The sequence below is a fragment of the Caloenas nicobarica genome, chromosome Z (assembly GCF_036013445.1).
Source record: "Caloenas nicobarica isolate bCalNic1 chromosome Z, bCalNic1.hap1, whole genome shotgun sequence".
Classification (NCBI taxonomy): Eukaryota; Metazoa; Chordata; class Aves; order Columbiformes; family Columbidae; genus Caloenas; species Caloenas nicobarica.
Window position 1 is genome coordinate 92997839 of NC_088284.1, and position 15442 is coordinate 93013280.

The 15442-nt window shown below is 41.9% G+C and overlaps 1 protein-coding gene across 1 annotated transcript in view; it reads right to left on the reverse strand.

The window, feature by feature from the left end:
- Window positions 1-5905: 5905 nt before the first annotated feature.
- Window positions 5906-15442, reverse strand: part of LRRC8D (leucine rich repeat containing 8 VRAC subunit D) — a 52280-nt gene continuing 42743 nt past the window's right edge. The window contains exon 3 of the mRNA XM_065655946.1: window positions 5906-8687. Coding sequence (XP_065512018.1) covers window positions 6115-8685 — 2571 coding nt within the window. The 5' untranslated portion in view covers window positions 8686-8687 and the 3' untranslated portion in view covers window positions 5906-6114. The remainder of the gene's footprint in view (window positions 8688-15442) is intronic.

Here is a 15442-nt window from a genome sequence, read left to right on the forward strand (position 1 = left end):
AATCTCGGGGTGGAGGCTCTACGTCCTCTCAAGACTGTTTATTGCTTTATTTTTTTTCCTTATTCTGCATTTCCTCCTATTATCATGATCCCCATCTTTCAGACATATCGCTTGGCAACAGATTGCATTCAACAGTGTGCCCTTTATTTTGTAGCTAAGGACACAATCTCACGTGGCATCTTCTACACATGACGCCTCAGAAGGAGCAAGATAAATCTGGCTGCCTCTGCAGAGGGGAGCCTCTGCAGGGTGCTGGCAGTGGCCATGGCACCCAGACCTTTGCCCACCCCAGCTCTGCTGGGCAGCTCCAGCAGCACCCTCTGGGACCAGCCAGCCCACCCCAGGCCAGCAACATTGGCTACAGAGACACTGCACGATGGCGTCAGGGAAAAGGTCTTAAAATCTACTTTTACAAACCACCTGAAGCAGAAAAACTATCCAGATCTGGTTAGCAGAACAGCAACATGTTCATGCATTTATTCCTAATGGTCTACACAACCCAATCCCAATTCAAGATTTTGTTGTTTATGGGCACATGGTGTTCATTTTATGGGAACAGACCTGCTCTGTGCTGGAAGACTTCCTGCAAGCAACTGTGGTGTTAATTTAGAAGATGGCATTCTTCCCAAACAGTCATTATTAAACCAATAACCCTACATTACCTCCAGCATCAAGGGGGCAATGTGCTGTTAGAGGCAAGACAGAACAAAGGTCCTGGCTGTAGTAATTGCAAAAGGGCTTCGGGGCTGTTCTCTTCAGGGAAGGGACAGAGATGCAGCCTGGCCAAACTCCAGTGCGTGTGGTTTTAAAGATCCTCACTTGAGTTGTATTGTGCTGATGTGCAGCGTTAAAGAGCTGCCACTTCTGTACCCATGCCTGGCTGAGTTACAGGCACTATTTTCAGCATCTCCCTGCCAGAAACGACATCTCTCATGACTTTTATCGTGGAATGGGTGTGTGTTTGTAATCAGCTTGGAAAATCTGTTTCTGAGCTTAATTCTAAAGCCTCGTCTTTGCTACAGGAACAACTGTACTCAGTCGCACAGCTTTCCCTCCCTTCAGCAGCATGGGGAATGATTTGCTCTCCTGGGAAACTGGTCACAGCATAAGCCCGCAGGGTTTTGCAACATCAGTGTTTGATGCCTTCGGTTTAAGTGCTGAACACACTGTACAAGCACAAGTGGACAGCGTGAACTGGGAACTCAGCTGTAGTGCTAAAAGTGCCAATTATTCAGGGAACCCTGTAAGCTAATCAGCAGTTCATGCAGCAATTTTATTAATTCATAGTAGGAGGCAAGGGGTTAATGCCAAGGTTAAACACACTAGAGAGTTTGTCTCAATTCTTTCAGTTGTAGTAATCTAAAAGATCAGTTCGCATGTTCCTATAGCAATCTTGCTTGAGAAACATTTTATTTAAATGCCTTCACAGAATGTCCTTCTGAACGAACAGACCACCCAGGCTTTGCTCAGCTTTACAAGGGCAAGGATGTCAACCACCAGCCCAAGATGAGGCAGATCAGCCATCAAGGCAGCGCACCGTGGTTGTGGATGGCCTTGCTGACATTGCAGAATGCAACTTTTTGCCCTACATCTATAACCAAACTGATACTAGCTGTCCCTCAGGGCTATTTTCAAGGGAATCCCAAACTTAAGTCATCCCAAGCTGCTTCAGATGCAATACATCCCCACAGAAGCCGGTGTCTGTCTGTATGTCTGCAAGCAAATACGTAATACATTTCTAATCATTTGGTTTGGTCTAAATGGACCATCAGCAGCTGCTGTCTGTGTTTCTTCAAGGTGGAAGACAAGGGAACAGCTTGCCTATGGAGGCTGGAATCTCCATCACTGTCAAACCCATTCCTACACCTTGCCAAACATCATGAAGGAGTTAGGGAACCTTATTTCTGCATGAGGCAGGGTGGTGGGCTTCAAAGCATCTTGAGATACCTTCGAGTCCTGTCTATGACAGTTTGCTGTCTAAATCAAATTGTTCTGGGATCACACATTAAAACGCATTGATAGGGCTCTGCCATGGAGCTAATGAGGAGACTGCCAGTCTCCTGAATCTTCCTAAATGACCTCATTTCTACAGGATTTGTGTTCTTCACAATCATTCATGTGTTTTACCTTCATTAAAGAATCCTCAACTTATCAACAGGAAATGTAAATTTTTTTTTAATCTCCTCTTTCCCAGTAGAAGAGAAAGTTGTGCCAAAACCACTAGTAGCTCTCAAGTCATGGGTCTGGCGCTCTTTTGGGTTCAGCCTGCCTCCTCGCTTCGGAGCAAAAAGCAGTGCTGTGCTCCATGTTAGGAGCCAGTTGTTGCACAGGCAATAATCCCACCACAGTGGGGTCAGTGGCCCAGAGAAGCTGCCACTGTGCCCTGTGGCTCTGCCATCAGCACTGGATGCCTCAGCAAATTCAAGGCTTTGGTTCTCATCTTTAGCACCCTCACAGGTTCACATCCCACAGAAGCCTCATTTTTTCTCTTCACAAGCTGCAGAAGAGCTACATTTGGGACTGTCAGGTTCCTGCACAGCTCCCTGTCTTGAGAACCAAGAAGTCTGGAAGCAAAAATCTGCTCCTACAAGAAAAAAGGATGATGATCAACACCACAGCTGTAGCAACACCTTATTTGTTTGATCTGACTTCAAGGAATCACGGTCTAGCCCATTGCCTTCACATAACCACACACCACTGATTCTGTGCACATCCATGGAGACACAATATACAGAACAGCTATTTCTAAAAGATTTTTATTAAAAATATAGGACGCAAAATGGAACCACCATAACCAGACACAACTTAAAGGGTCTGGGCTTCCCCCTTTGCTACCAGAGAGGGCAGCTCAGGACTGCAAAGCCATTTATTTAGCAGCAGAGAGCGTTTCCCAAGTGTCAGCATCCTCCCTTACGCCAAGAGGCCTGATGTGTGCTCAGGACAGCCACAGCTCTGTTGGCATCACAGGAAGCATCTTCCAAAAGGACAATTTATTGGAAAACTAAAGGGTCTTCAAAGAAATGTGTTACAGTGGCAGGAAAAAACAGAATGGGCAATTTCCTACTTCCTCTCATTTGAATGAACACAGTAATTTTTCTTCGGGGCTATACATATATTCTGCAAAACTCTATTTCATTAGCCAAATAAAACCAGTGGTAGGTCATTTAGATTATGTAAATGGAAAACAAACAACGAAACAACGAAAACACCACCTCCCCCCCCAAAAACCCAACAAAACAAAAAAACGCACGACACACAAAACCAAAACCAACAAAAAAACAACACAAAACCACACAACCAAAAAAAAGCTATCATGAAGTCCTGTGTTCTAGTTAGAAAACATACCTACAGGACTTACTAGGACCAGCAACTTACACCTCTTCCTTCTTAGATTATAGGCCCCACAGGACAAGTACAGCATAAGGTACTTGAAATCAGAGATTTTACTATGCAAACACACTTTTTCCCCCATTAAAAAAATAGATTAGAGGAAGATATAAACATCTTATTTATTAAATCAAATAGAAATGCAAAATATATTTCACATGCCTTACATGGAAAAGAGATGAACTTTCAAGACTTTAAAGCAAGACTCTGTCAGTTGACGCGCAGGAAACAGGAACATTATAGAGAGTCATGAAGAGGAGGAAGGACTGAGGGGAGGTGACATGGGGATGATGGGCAGTGCCTCCCCACTTGGAGAAAGCTCTCCTGAAAACAAGAATGGAGTCTATGCTGAGCAAGTATCACAAGCCTGAAATTAACTTTAACAATACCTATTTCTGAGGAAGTTGTCTAAAGAAGTACAATTGGCTAATAACTAGTCAAAACAGTGGTCTAATTTATGTATACCACACTCATATGAAGTGCACATGGGTTTATTTTTTTGAACATCAATAGGGACAGTAGGAGAATTGGGAACACTAAAAAAGCTTTTAAAAGCTGGATCTATCCACGGCCGCATTCTGTACAACTCCACTACTAAAATAAGAAAAAAAAAATAGAACTAATTTTCTAAATATTTTGATTACTTTTTCATTCTCCAACACTTCCTTCCTCCTACACACAATTTCTTGGAAGCTGAAGTGACACTCAAGAGCAAATATGAAGCATACACGAACAGTATTTTCCACTGTTTTTCTAAAGAGTCACTAGTCCAGCAATTTTAAAGTGATCTATGTGCTAAAAATAAACACATGAAAGAGTTTCTTAAAAAAAAAAAAAATCCACTGCAACCTTAACTTCTACTTAAGAAAAATATTCTAAGGATTAGCGCTAAACTTCCCAATGGAGGACAGGTCAGTAACTGCAAGTATTCTGCCAAACCTGCGACTTGGTGTTGCAGAACTGTCAACATCCCAAGTTTACTACCTGCTACCAAGTGGAAAACAGACTGTATCCCCAAAAGAAGTGGGAAAACCACAATTCATAAACTGGTCTTCTGACATACATAAACATACGGTGCAGGTATGTATTCAGAGACTGCTACCTACAGCTGAGAACAGTCCTCCCAGCATGACTAACAGTAAATGATTAACAATAAAATGTGCAAGATTTGTAAGAGCAGTATTTGAAATGTTCCCGACTGCTCAATGCCCCTAGGCCCAAACTATCCCCTCGTTCATAGTGGTGTAAGTCAGGGCAGCTCTGGTGAAGTTACAGTAGAAATTGCTGTGCATGAGGATTTCTGTGTGAGAAGAACAGTCCCTTGAACTACAGACTAGTTCAGTCCTGACCACACTACAATAGGGAATTGTGTTTAAACCATGAGTAATCATGTAATCATCTCCCAGCATAGTACTTCTTTTCTGCACACATGGAATGTAAATGGCCAAGATTTACAACTGATGATTTTGCAGATTTAATGGATTATATTTCTTTAATGGTTCTGGCAATGCAAACTCAGTTAAAAAACACCACCGAAAAAAAACAACCAAAAAAAAAATCCCACGCTCACTGCTGTCTGCGTTTCCTTCATTTGATGATTTATCTGGCACACAGTTAGGGTTTTCTAACAGTGCAGAAGTGTTCAAAAACATCCAGTTACTTGGGCTGGGGTGAGGGAGAAGGGTGGTCCTATGGTTAAAGTCCAGGTGTAGAAGATATACCACAATAGGTAATAAAGCTAAATCACATTTGGGTAAATCGTAACTCTTATGTCTCTGTCATTAGTCTAGAAAACTGAGCAGACATCCCAGTTCCTAAGTAAGGGCTGTGAAACAAAACCATCACCAACTCATAAAACGCCTTGAGTTTCCCAGATGAAAACTCCGAAGAGGAACAAAACATGAGCAGTAAAGTCACTTGGTGTTTAATGGCTTTCGAAGTCACCTTGCAAAACAGTTCAAATATCAAAACTATCCCCAACTAGAAAGCCAAGTGGCAGTATTCTCCCTTCTACCACCCACTGCTGCGTGAGACAGAGGAGTGCTGCGGAAGCTGGGCGGGAGACGAGCTGGGGGAATGGGACCAGTCTTTGCTGGTGAGGAGCAGCAGCACACTGGACCACAGAAGAAACCTCACCCAACAGCATGGGGCCTTGAGGATGAAGAATGAAGGCAAACACACTTGGCCGGATGGAAACCACATACCATGATGCAGGAAAATGGTGGTTCTGATGCAGTTCAAAGCACAGCCAAACTGGTTTCATTTGCTGAGGATGGCTGCACACTAACAACACACCAACGTGTGTTTCAAGTGCTGTTAGAACCATACCGCATACAACACTTATCCTTGGTTTTTCCCCCCTATAATGCACTAAAGTAAATCCAGACCTTAAAGAATAACTTGCATAGTAAGAAAAGGTCATCAATTTAATCATTTACTTTAAGCAGGCAAGCGAATTTGTAAACATTCAAAAGCGGCAGCATCCAAGTTACAAACAATTTAAGGAAAAAAGAATTGAGATTAAGGTTTTTTTTATCCTCTCAAAAATTTTGGAAATAATCTTTTAAAACACTGCAAACATTGAACACTCGGTTACACCTCTTCTAATCCTGCTAATAGTCCTGCTTTCCAAGGAATTCTGCTTTCTAAAAACACATGGTTTCACAGTTGCCATACTTTTCAGCATTTGCCGTTCGGAAGTCAGCTACCGGAGCATTTCACCTCAGCCTAAATCCCGTTAGCAAAGGGAATGCTGGTGTCTTGATTCAACACCTCTTTAACTTCCGAGGGCAAAGCATCAAAGAGGTGATCTTCCACCACGAGCCCGCTTTTCCTGAGAAGCTGGCACTGCCCCAGCGTGGCTGGCAGACGGTCCAAGCAGTTTCCCTTCAGTTCCAGATGAGTCAGCTGCACCAGTTGACTAACTTTATCTGGGATTGAGGTAATGCAGTTTTGTCCCAGACTCAAAGTCCTCAATTTAACACATTTAAACAACTGTTTTGGCAAAACATCGACTTTGTTTCCTGTGATGTGAAAATGCTGCAGATTTTGAAGCAAACCTATTTCCACTGGAATCAATGCGATGGAGTTGTAGCTTACATCTAAACACCTAAGTTTCTGTAAACTGAACACTGCGGCTGGTAAGGATTCGAGTTTGTTATTGGAAAGATAAAGAGACTCCAAATTCTTTATGTGGGTAATGGAGGAAGGAATGTTGACTATTTTATTGTGCCACAGCTTTAAACAAGTCAATCTTTTTAAGTGCTGGAAACTGATGATTTCTTCAATTGTGCGTATGCTATTTGACTTTAAATCCAGTTCCTGTAAGTTAGAGAGGCTGAAGATGGCGTGGGGAATTCTCTCCAGTTCACAGTTCTGCAGTTCCAACTCCGCAACATTAGTCATTTTCTTAAGGCTATTGAGTACCACAAGCTTAGTGCCGTCATTATGAATGACTAGTTTTGTCAGATGTGGTGCCACATCTGTGATATTGGGGGGAATTTTGGTCAAATTGCTCTTCACATGGAGAATTTTAAGGTGTCTCAATTCTCTGAGAGATTCAAGCCCTATCATTTTATTGTTTTCAGAGTTCAAGTTGCCTATCAAGTACAATTCACGGAGGTTTTTGAGCAAATACACCCATGCAGGAATTTCTGCAACATCTGTGAATTTCACATGAAGGCATCTCAAGTGGTCCCGGAGGAAGCTGAAGGCAGTCTGCTCAACCTTCGCAGGGCAGTGGCACAGATGAAGCTCCTGAAGATTGGTCATCTGGGAAATTTTCGGTGGGATTTTCGCTTCAGGAATTAGCTCCAGTTTCAACACATCCAGATCCGTCAGATCAAACACTGCATCGGGGACTCCCGACAGCATGAAGAGGTGCAACTCTTGCTTGTCCTGGGCATTGCGGGAAACATGTTGCCGCAGCTTTTCAAAAGTCCATTCATGGTTTAAACTAATTTCCCGTAGTTTGTTCTCACTTACCTCCGACAAAAAGACACCAAATCGCTTAGAATACAGCTGGTCATACTGATCTACCATATGCAAGAGAAAAGCAAAATCATTTTTGACATCGGGTATATCACTGAAGCTACTCTCTTCTCTGACCTTTTCAAAGGAATACTCTTTTAAAGGTATTCGGAACAGCCAGAAAAGTGTGTAGAGGCAGATAAAACCATAGACACAGATAAGGGAAATATAGCTGATAAGCAGCTTCTTCAACATGTAAGCCATGTTGTGCGTACATTCAAACTGTGTGTAGCCAATCAGGTGTTCCACTTTCGGGTTGCAGATGTGTTCAAAACTAATGGTGTTGACAAAGTTTGCAGTATAGCAGAGAATAAATATGAACTTGACAGTCTTGATGACAGTCTGGCCAACATAGAGCTTGTAAATCAGATCACTGTCCTCCACGTGAGCCCGGAACTTACGGACTTTCTCAAACAGCGCTTTGGCTTGTTCACCGTCTTTCTTATCTAAAATAGTAACGCTGGGAACCTCGATCATCGGTTTGTCAGCTGAAAATTTGAAGCCAGACTTTGTTATCATGGGAGTGCTGGCACTCGGGCTTCCTTCGTCACTGCTAGTGGAAACATACTTGGGCAGGGACTGGGCGCCAGTTAACCGCTGTTTGTTCTCCTCAGAGTCCTCACATGCCGTTTCAGACAATGCTTTTGTAGTCCAAGGGGACTCAAAGCACTTCCCTAATATAGACACAAAATGCTCAATTTTTGAGCAAGTCTTGGGATACTTGAACCAAAAATTGCTACTGACTATTAGAATGATAGTATGGATGAGAACAAGATAGGGAAAATACTTTGAATACCAAGGAAGAGCCAAATGATAGCACATCTGGTTAATAAACACGTATTGCTGAAAATCCAAATTTGTTTTACGGCCCAAAGAATCTTTTTGCTCCTTCTTCAGCTCCTGGCCTGATTCAGTGGGTTGGTACTGAGAAGAGGTAGCTCTGCTCAGAGGTACATCAGGTGTTACAGTAGGGGCACTTCCGAAGGAAACCGTTCTCATTGACGTTTCTTCTCCTTGACCAGTGGTTGTTTCAACAGTGGTGAAGTCAGCCTTCCCTGATGTGCCGGGTTGTGCTTTTGAATTTACAGTAGACTGCAAAACTGGCAAACAGACCACCTGGTCTTTGGTCAGCTGCATGGTTCCAGCAAAAATAGCAACCATTAGCATGACAACGGCTAGATAATCCATAAATACATCCCACCATGGTTTCAAGATCCGATAAGTTGGCTGGATGTCATTAAGCGATGCAACTTCTGCAAGGGTAAACATTCCTACAAGAGAACAAAGACAAAAATCAGTATTGTTGACTCATGAGCAGGTTATTTCACCATTTAATAACAATCACACCATGATATACAGAACCTCAGAAGGTTCCAATTTTCATTGTTTTGTTGCCTGTCACACACTGCCCATCATTCCACTCACAGTTTTCTCAAAGGATACGTGCTGAAATGGTACATTACTTTAGTAACAAAACAGAAGTCTTCTCACTTCAGGTCAAATGACATTTACGTATCTTTGCGACTTCCTAGTATAAGCACCAAAGCCTGCTCTGTGCAACTGAAATATCTGAAAGGCAAAGTGCTGTAGCTTACATGTATTAATAACATGAATAGCAACAATTGATTACACTGCATAAAAATCAGATTCTGTAAAAATGACTGCTTGAGTCTAAACGCCTGAAATCCAGCATTAACATTATTTTGCAGTACCTTGCATTTAAATAAAATAGCATCTGTTAAATTCTTTGCACCTTGCTCATGACTTGCATAGCACATTTTATGCCTCTTGTTACATTATGAACAATGTCTCTTATTTCTTTTCATTTAACACTGTAAGAGTCAATGTCTCCCACTCCTTGTTATTGAGCATCCACATTGCTTACCAGATTGATTGGCTTCTTTCCCTTAAGTACCACGGCACATGGGAAAGTTTGCAGTTACTGTGTGAATATTTGGCACAACTGTTTTAATGTGTTTGGATGTTTTACAGTGAAGAAATAGTTACACCTATTAACGGTACTGTATAATTTTTTCCCCCCAATTAATGAAGAAATAATCCTTCCTCAGAAAAATCCAACCCAGCTAACCAAGAAAAAATACCCCATAATTCTTTCTTAACATAATGGTGAAAGTATTTTTTCAGATTATCACCACAGCCTGGTCATCCCAGGAAGCTGGTTAGTTCAGGTAGCACAGGAGCAGCCTGCAAGCCTTCACTTTAAATTAAATACGTGCACTGTGAGACAAAGTGGCAAACTGATAGTGCGAGAGTCCAAATCTCTTTGCAGCTTTGAATAGCTTGCTTTGTTTTTTGTTTTGACAAAATCTAGGGGAATCGACTTATCAGCTTTTTAAAAAATAAGCTTCCTGTGCAAGCAGGATGTGGTAAAATCATCATTTTAACTGCTGAACTTCTGACCCAAATTTGCCATTTCTAAAGTAAAATATGCAGCTGGTGTGCACACACGGAGCAGGGAAGGAGACAGGATGTACATGATCACACAGGGTCTGGCTCCCTTTGGCTGGGAGAGAACGGCTCAGCAGAGCACAAGTAGATCAAAGCATACAGTATAGAGATGCATCTGATTTATTAACTTGTAGCATACCAATTCGTACAGACCTGCACCTTACAAACCGTAACAGACAGTGTCACAGGCAATGAATATACAACACAATAATTTGATTATTTCTAGTCCACATTCCCCTGAAGAAAATATCAGACATTTCTATACGCAGAACTCAAATATCAGCTACTGCCTATATGGTCAGAGGCACACATTAGCCCCTCTCCTTCCCCGCGCCAGCACGAGCAGCCCCCGCGATCCCAGGCTGAGGGGAAGGCCAGCGGTCGCGATACAGAGCGTGGAGCTCACGATGAAAGCATCTCCTGCACCACAGGGAGGGATCCGGCCCCTGGCCTCCCACGCTCTCCTCCCAGGAGATTGTACCAGTACTGTTCTGAGCCTGGGATGGGGTGAAGACAGCCAGAGAGGACAGGGCTTTATCTCACTGCAGCACTCATCTCCCTCGGTGCTCTTTGCACAGTCACCAAAATGTAAAAGTTAAGGCTCAGTTCCTCAGGGAATAGGAGAAGGAACTTCCAGCCTGCTCACTCTTTATTTTTCTGTGGGCAAATGAATGTCAAATACTCTTCCCTCATCAGCAGCACCAGTTGTTGGGTTCTTGCACAAGAGCCTCCTCCCAGCAGCCTGGTCCCTCAGCCCTTCGCCAGGGCTGCAGCTGCCACAGAACTGCTGGGGGACACAGACCAGTAACACGGCCCACAGCTATCAAACCTCCCAGTGCCGTACTTGCAGTTAGCCACCAACTCCCACTTTCTTTAACGTCTCCCAGTGCTTACCTAGCCTGAGTCACAGCATGACTGCTCGCCCTAGAATTGCTACCTTTGACATTTCAATAACAACCATGTGCAAAAGAAGAGCATTAGTCATTTGTACAAATGTGAACAGACAGATAGAAAAGGACCCTCCTAACTCCTAAGGCACAACTGCCACCTGCCCAGGACAGGAGAACCACAAAACAGCAGCAGAGGTTTGGTTGGTTTTTTTTTCCCTGCATGGATTTTTTTTTTTTTTTTCCTTTCTTGGAAGCTATTTGGAAGGGATGCTCTCACAGATCTCCAGGCTGTTTTCACTGTGAGACACCCACCTTGGCAGCCACAAGAAATTGTCCTCCGCTGGGTTACTAGTGCAATAGTCCAACAGGAGAACGTGGAGCTGAATGTGTAGCAAGGACAAGCCACACGTGCTTACTCCAGGGCTGTGCCATGTACAGGGCGAAGCGTCAGGCAGGGTGGGAAGGAGGAATGAGATATCGGCTGTAACACACACAGGTCGCTGCTGCTCTTGTTCCTCTGGGGCTGGCCTTTCCCTCAGCTCTGACCTGGCTAATTACGTGGGAAGTTACTTCATCACAGTTTGCGGCACAACCTGCAGAACTCCTTTCACAGAATGAAGGTGATTTTTCTGCATCTGCTGTGAAAACACATGGATAAAGCACTGAAACCCAAGTGCTGCGGACATGGCTGCTCTAAGCAACTGAAATAATGGAAAAGAGAGAGCACAAAGTGGTTCCAGCTAGAGACTTAGAATAAACAATAAAAAAAAGCTAAAGCTGAACATCACCCCTCTCAGACACACAAAATGGTTTCAAAAAAGGTTAGGAGACACAACAGAGCCTGTGTAATCCTCTTTGTGAGGCTGTAGACAGCCTGGTGTAACAGGAGCTTTTACACCAAGAAGCACTACATTCACTGCTCTGAACATGTCTTTTCTTTCAAGTTACTGATACTCACAGAAGAGCTACTATTTTGGCAGAGATTAGTAGTTATAAAACACAAAAAACCCCTCTGTGGCATTACTGTCTAACACTGTGTCTCATAAAAGAGAGGCAGACCTTTTCTAGATAGCAAAAATCAATTCCAGGAGCTGAAAACAAGTTTCTGTCCTCACATGTCTAAAATATTTAAATGCTCTGAGTTCTAAAAACCAAAAAGAAAAACTATAAACCTACACACAGTATAGGGCACATTCTGACAAGCTGCAAATAAATGTGATACTTTCTCTCTTAAATCTACCATTACGTGCATTGGTGTTTGAGTTTACTAAACTAATAACCATAAAAGTTAACTTTTATTTTCTTTTTGCAGATGCTAATCAGATGCTAGCGAAACTATTAAGAGGTCTACTACCACGTTGTAACATTTTGGGGTTTTCTTTATTCCAAGGTTAAATTTAAACTCCTTAAAGCTTACTCTCCAGTACATTCCTCGGAGCAGACAGTATTTTCATCTGCTTTTCAGGCTGCCAGACTGGATTTCACGATAAACTGCTGTGATGACACGGTAGCAAAAACCCAACAAGAAGAAGAGGTAAGTGCCAGTCTGTGCCCGGCAGGCAGAGCCTGCAGTCCCCACCACAGCTCTTCTCCCCTCAAGGCCAGTGCAAGCTCTGCTCACAACCCCCATGCAAAACAAGTCTGCAACTAGGTAGCTCAAACTAAAGAACAAAGTATTATGCAGCTGAAAAGCCAAAATATCAGATTTCTCATGGTGAAAACATGCATTTCTTTCAGCCCTTCTCAGGGTTTGCAAGGCGCCAAATGGACCTTGAGCGCCAGCAGAACATGGGGTTTTGACACACCAAGATCTAGACCCAAACTAGAAAACTGCGGTTCTTGAAGAGAAATAATATTTAATTTCCAATACGGAATTTCAGGACAGTCTCCTTTTTAAAACAGCATATTATAGCCCAGTTTTAATAAGCCTAGATTTTAATTAAAGCTTGCTTATTACAGCCTATTTAGGGCTGCGCAGCTACACAAAACAACAAAGACCTTTAAGTTTTATCAAATAATCCTTTTTTCTCCCAAACCCTTTGTCTCCAGCTATGTAATTCGGATGACTCTCCAGGATAACATTAACCTCTCCCAGCTCTACCCGTTACCTCCAGATACCTACTGGCTGCATTCTTTCTCCTGGGGAAAAAAACCAAAAAAAACCCCCAAAAAACCCCACAACTTTATCCTGAACAAATGCAACTGTTCTAAGCACAACTGTTTCTTGCTATTTCCTAAGATTTTAGGTGGGAAAACTTAAGAGTTCTGAAAGCAGCGTAGTACTACCTCCCTTTTCATTGCTAATGTGATATGGAGCTCTAGAACTAAAGCAAATCTTTTTTTTCTTTTAAATTTTGCAGCTATATAAGTTCCAGTGAATAAAACCAGAATATAAAAAGAAAAAAACCCTGACAATGACACTACAATTGTTCTAAGCTACAGGCCCACATGAACTCAGCAAGGGTAACAAGTGATTTCATAGATCATACTTCCTACCCAATGATAATCCTTTCATTAGTCTTAACGGAAAGCTATAATAGAAATAGATCAGAATGTAATTAACCTGGTGAATTTTTCTGACATATTTCAGGATAAATGCTGAAATACAAAGTGGACATATTTGAGTTATTTCTTAAGAAACCGTTCTAGCTTAAATACAGAAGTTAGAGGAAAAGGAAGCAGCAGATCAGTATGTCACTGATGTTTATTTACATCCTACTTCTTCCTGTACTTACTGATAAAAACTTCATCTGTCTGCCCCTGTAATTCACTGGCCCTCCTGTTTTAAAAGCATATTTAAAGTTAAAGCAAATTCAAAATTAGAACAAACAAATAAAACCAGAACTGTAGCACATGAACCTCTTGTTTTACTTCCACGTTCTCAAGACTTCGAACAAAGCCACTTTGTTTCAGGAAACAAAATGATTCCTGAGTTAGCCTTGTCACTACAACTGGTCAGGAATTAAACACCACCACCACCACTCCACACACAACAAACCAAACAACATTTCTAGTTTGAAAAGAAAGAGTGCTACCATGAACAAAATTGTTTTCTCCCTTCCCACAGGAAATTGAGGAGAAGAAAATATTTCCCATAACTAAAAGGCTTTTCTAGCTTGCTTTTGATCAAGAGATCATAGGTTTACATTTATTTCCGCTGTATATTTTACTCTCTCTTTCTACCAACCATTTCTACTTCCTTTGTTTTTCTACTTCTGCAATGTCCTATTAAGGCAGGCAATTAGACCTTAATGTGATAAGAAAGGATCATGAGATTCCCCTTAGCTAGGATGCTGTGACTATTGGTTGTTCCACAGATAATCTGCAAAGATCAAAATATGGTACCATCCTTTTTTTTCTTTTTTTCCTCCCCACAGAACCAAGTGTAAGGAGCCCCAGAGCCCTTGTAAAATAATGCATAAAGACATTCAGAAAAGAGCCTATGAATGCATTTATGCATTCTGAGTATACAGACACAGTCATAACCTGCATTGGTTATTCAGTTTCTGAGATTAAGAGAAATTTAAAACAAACTGAAGGAGGTTTAACCAAAACACCAGTAGGCTTTGGGATCTGGTAACAGAGATAAACTGTCCCTGCTACTGGAGCTTGGAATATTACAACTGTTCCTAGCCTAGTTTGCAGCTCCTAGTGTGTTGGCTGAGGCGCTGCCTCTGGGCAGCTGCAGCAGCCTGTTGGAAAGAGAGGAATTAACTCTCTGCTGCTTCATTCCATGGGGGTTTATTGTGCTTTGCTTTACCTGACCTGACTCAAGTTACAAAACCAGTTTTAGGTACAACAGTGACTACAACTTCTCAAGCATCTCGCAAATCAAACCCCCAAATTCAGCTAAACATGGATTTGTGCACTGAGTGCCCCTATTGCCTGAAAAGCCCAGGAAGCATTCCACAACAAAATAAAACATTGGTATTTTTAAATGCGTGGTTTTATAGTGTTTCTCTACTACGTGAAATGATTTGCTGCTTCTTCAGCGATGGAAGGTACTGCAGAACTTAGACCAGAACACAAGGACTACGTTATGGCTTCCGGTATCGAATACACCCTGATTAGTTCTTATGTCTCAGGAAGATCAAAAACAGATTTAACATAAGAACCTGCATGGAAAAATATTTCCATTAATTTTTCCACCAAATTAGAATGACAAGCATTCCCACGCACTATTTCTTTTCTAAACATCTGACTGTGACCAAACCTACCAGTTTTAGATCAATCTGCGAGATCTGATTTGCTTTATTTTTGTTTGCCTACCCCTTGACTGAGCAAATTGTTATTGGTTCAGCCTATTTGGTATTCCAGGCTAAGCAAATTTCTATAGGATGAAATATTTACCTGTATGATTTGACTTTCTTAAAATTAATTGCATGTCACCCTGAAGATAGTATTTTAGAGACTGTGTGCACAAGATGTTCTGTGGGCATAATGGATGATAACTGAGTAAGAGAAAGCAACAAACACAAAGCTGAAGGAGATTTTCTACAGAGAAAACAACATTCCAACTAAGGAACAGGAGTTCCACAATAGCTTTTAATTATAACTAAATCTCATCACATAAATATATATGGAAAAATATGCTGTTATTTGATAACATGCTTACATGATTAAGGAGTATTGATTAGAACCACTCATACATTCATTATTTGAGGGGG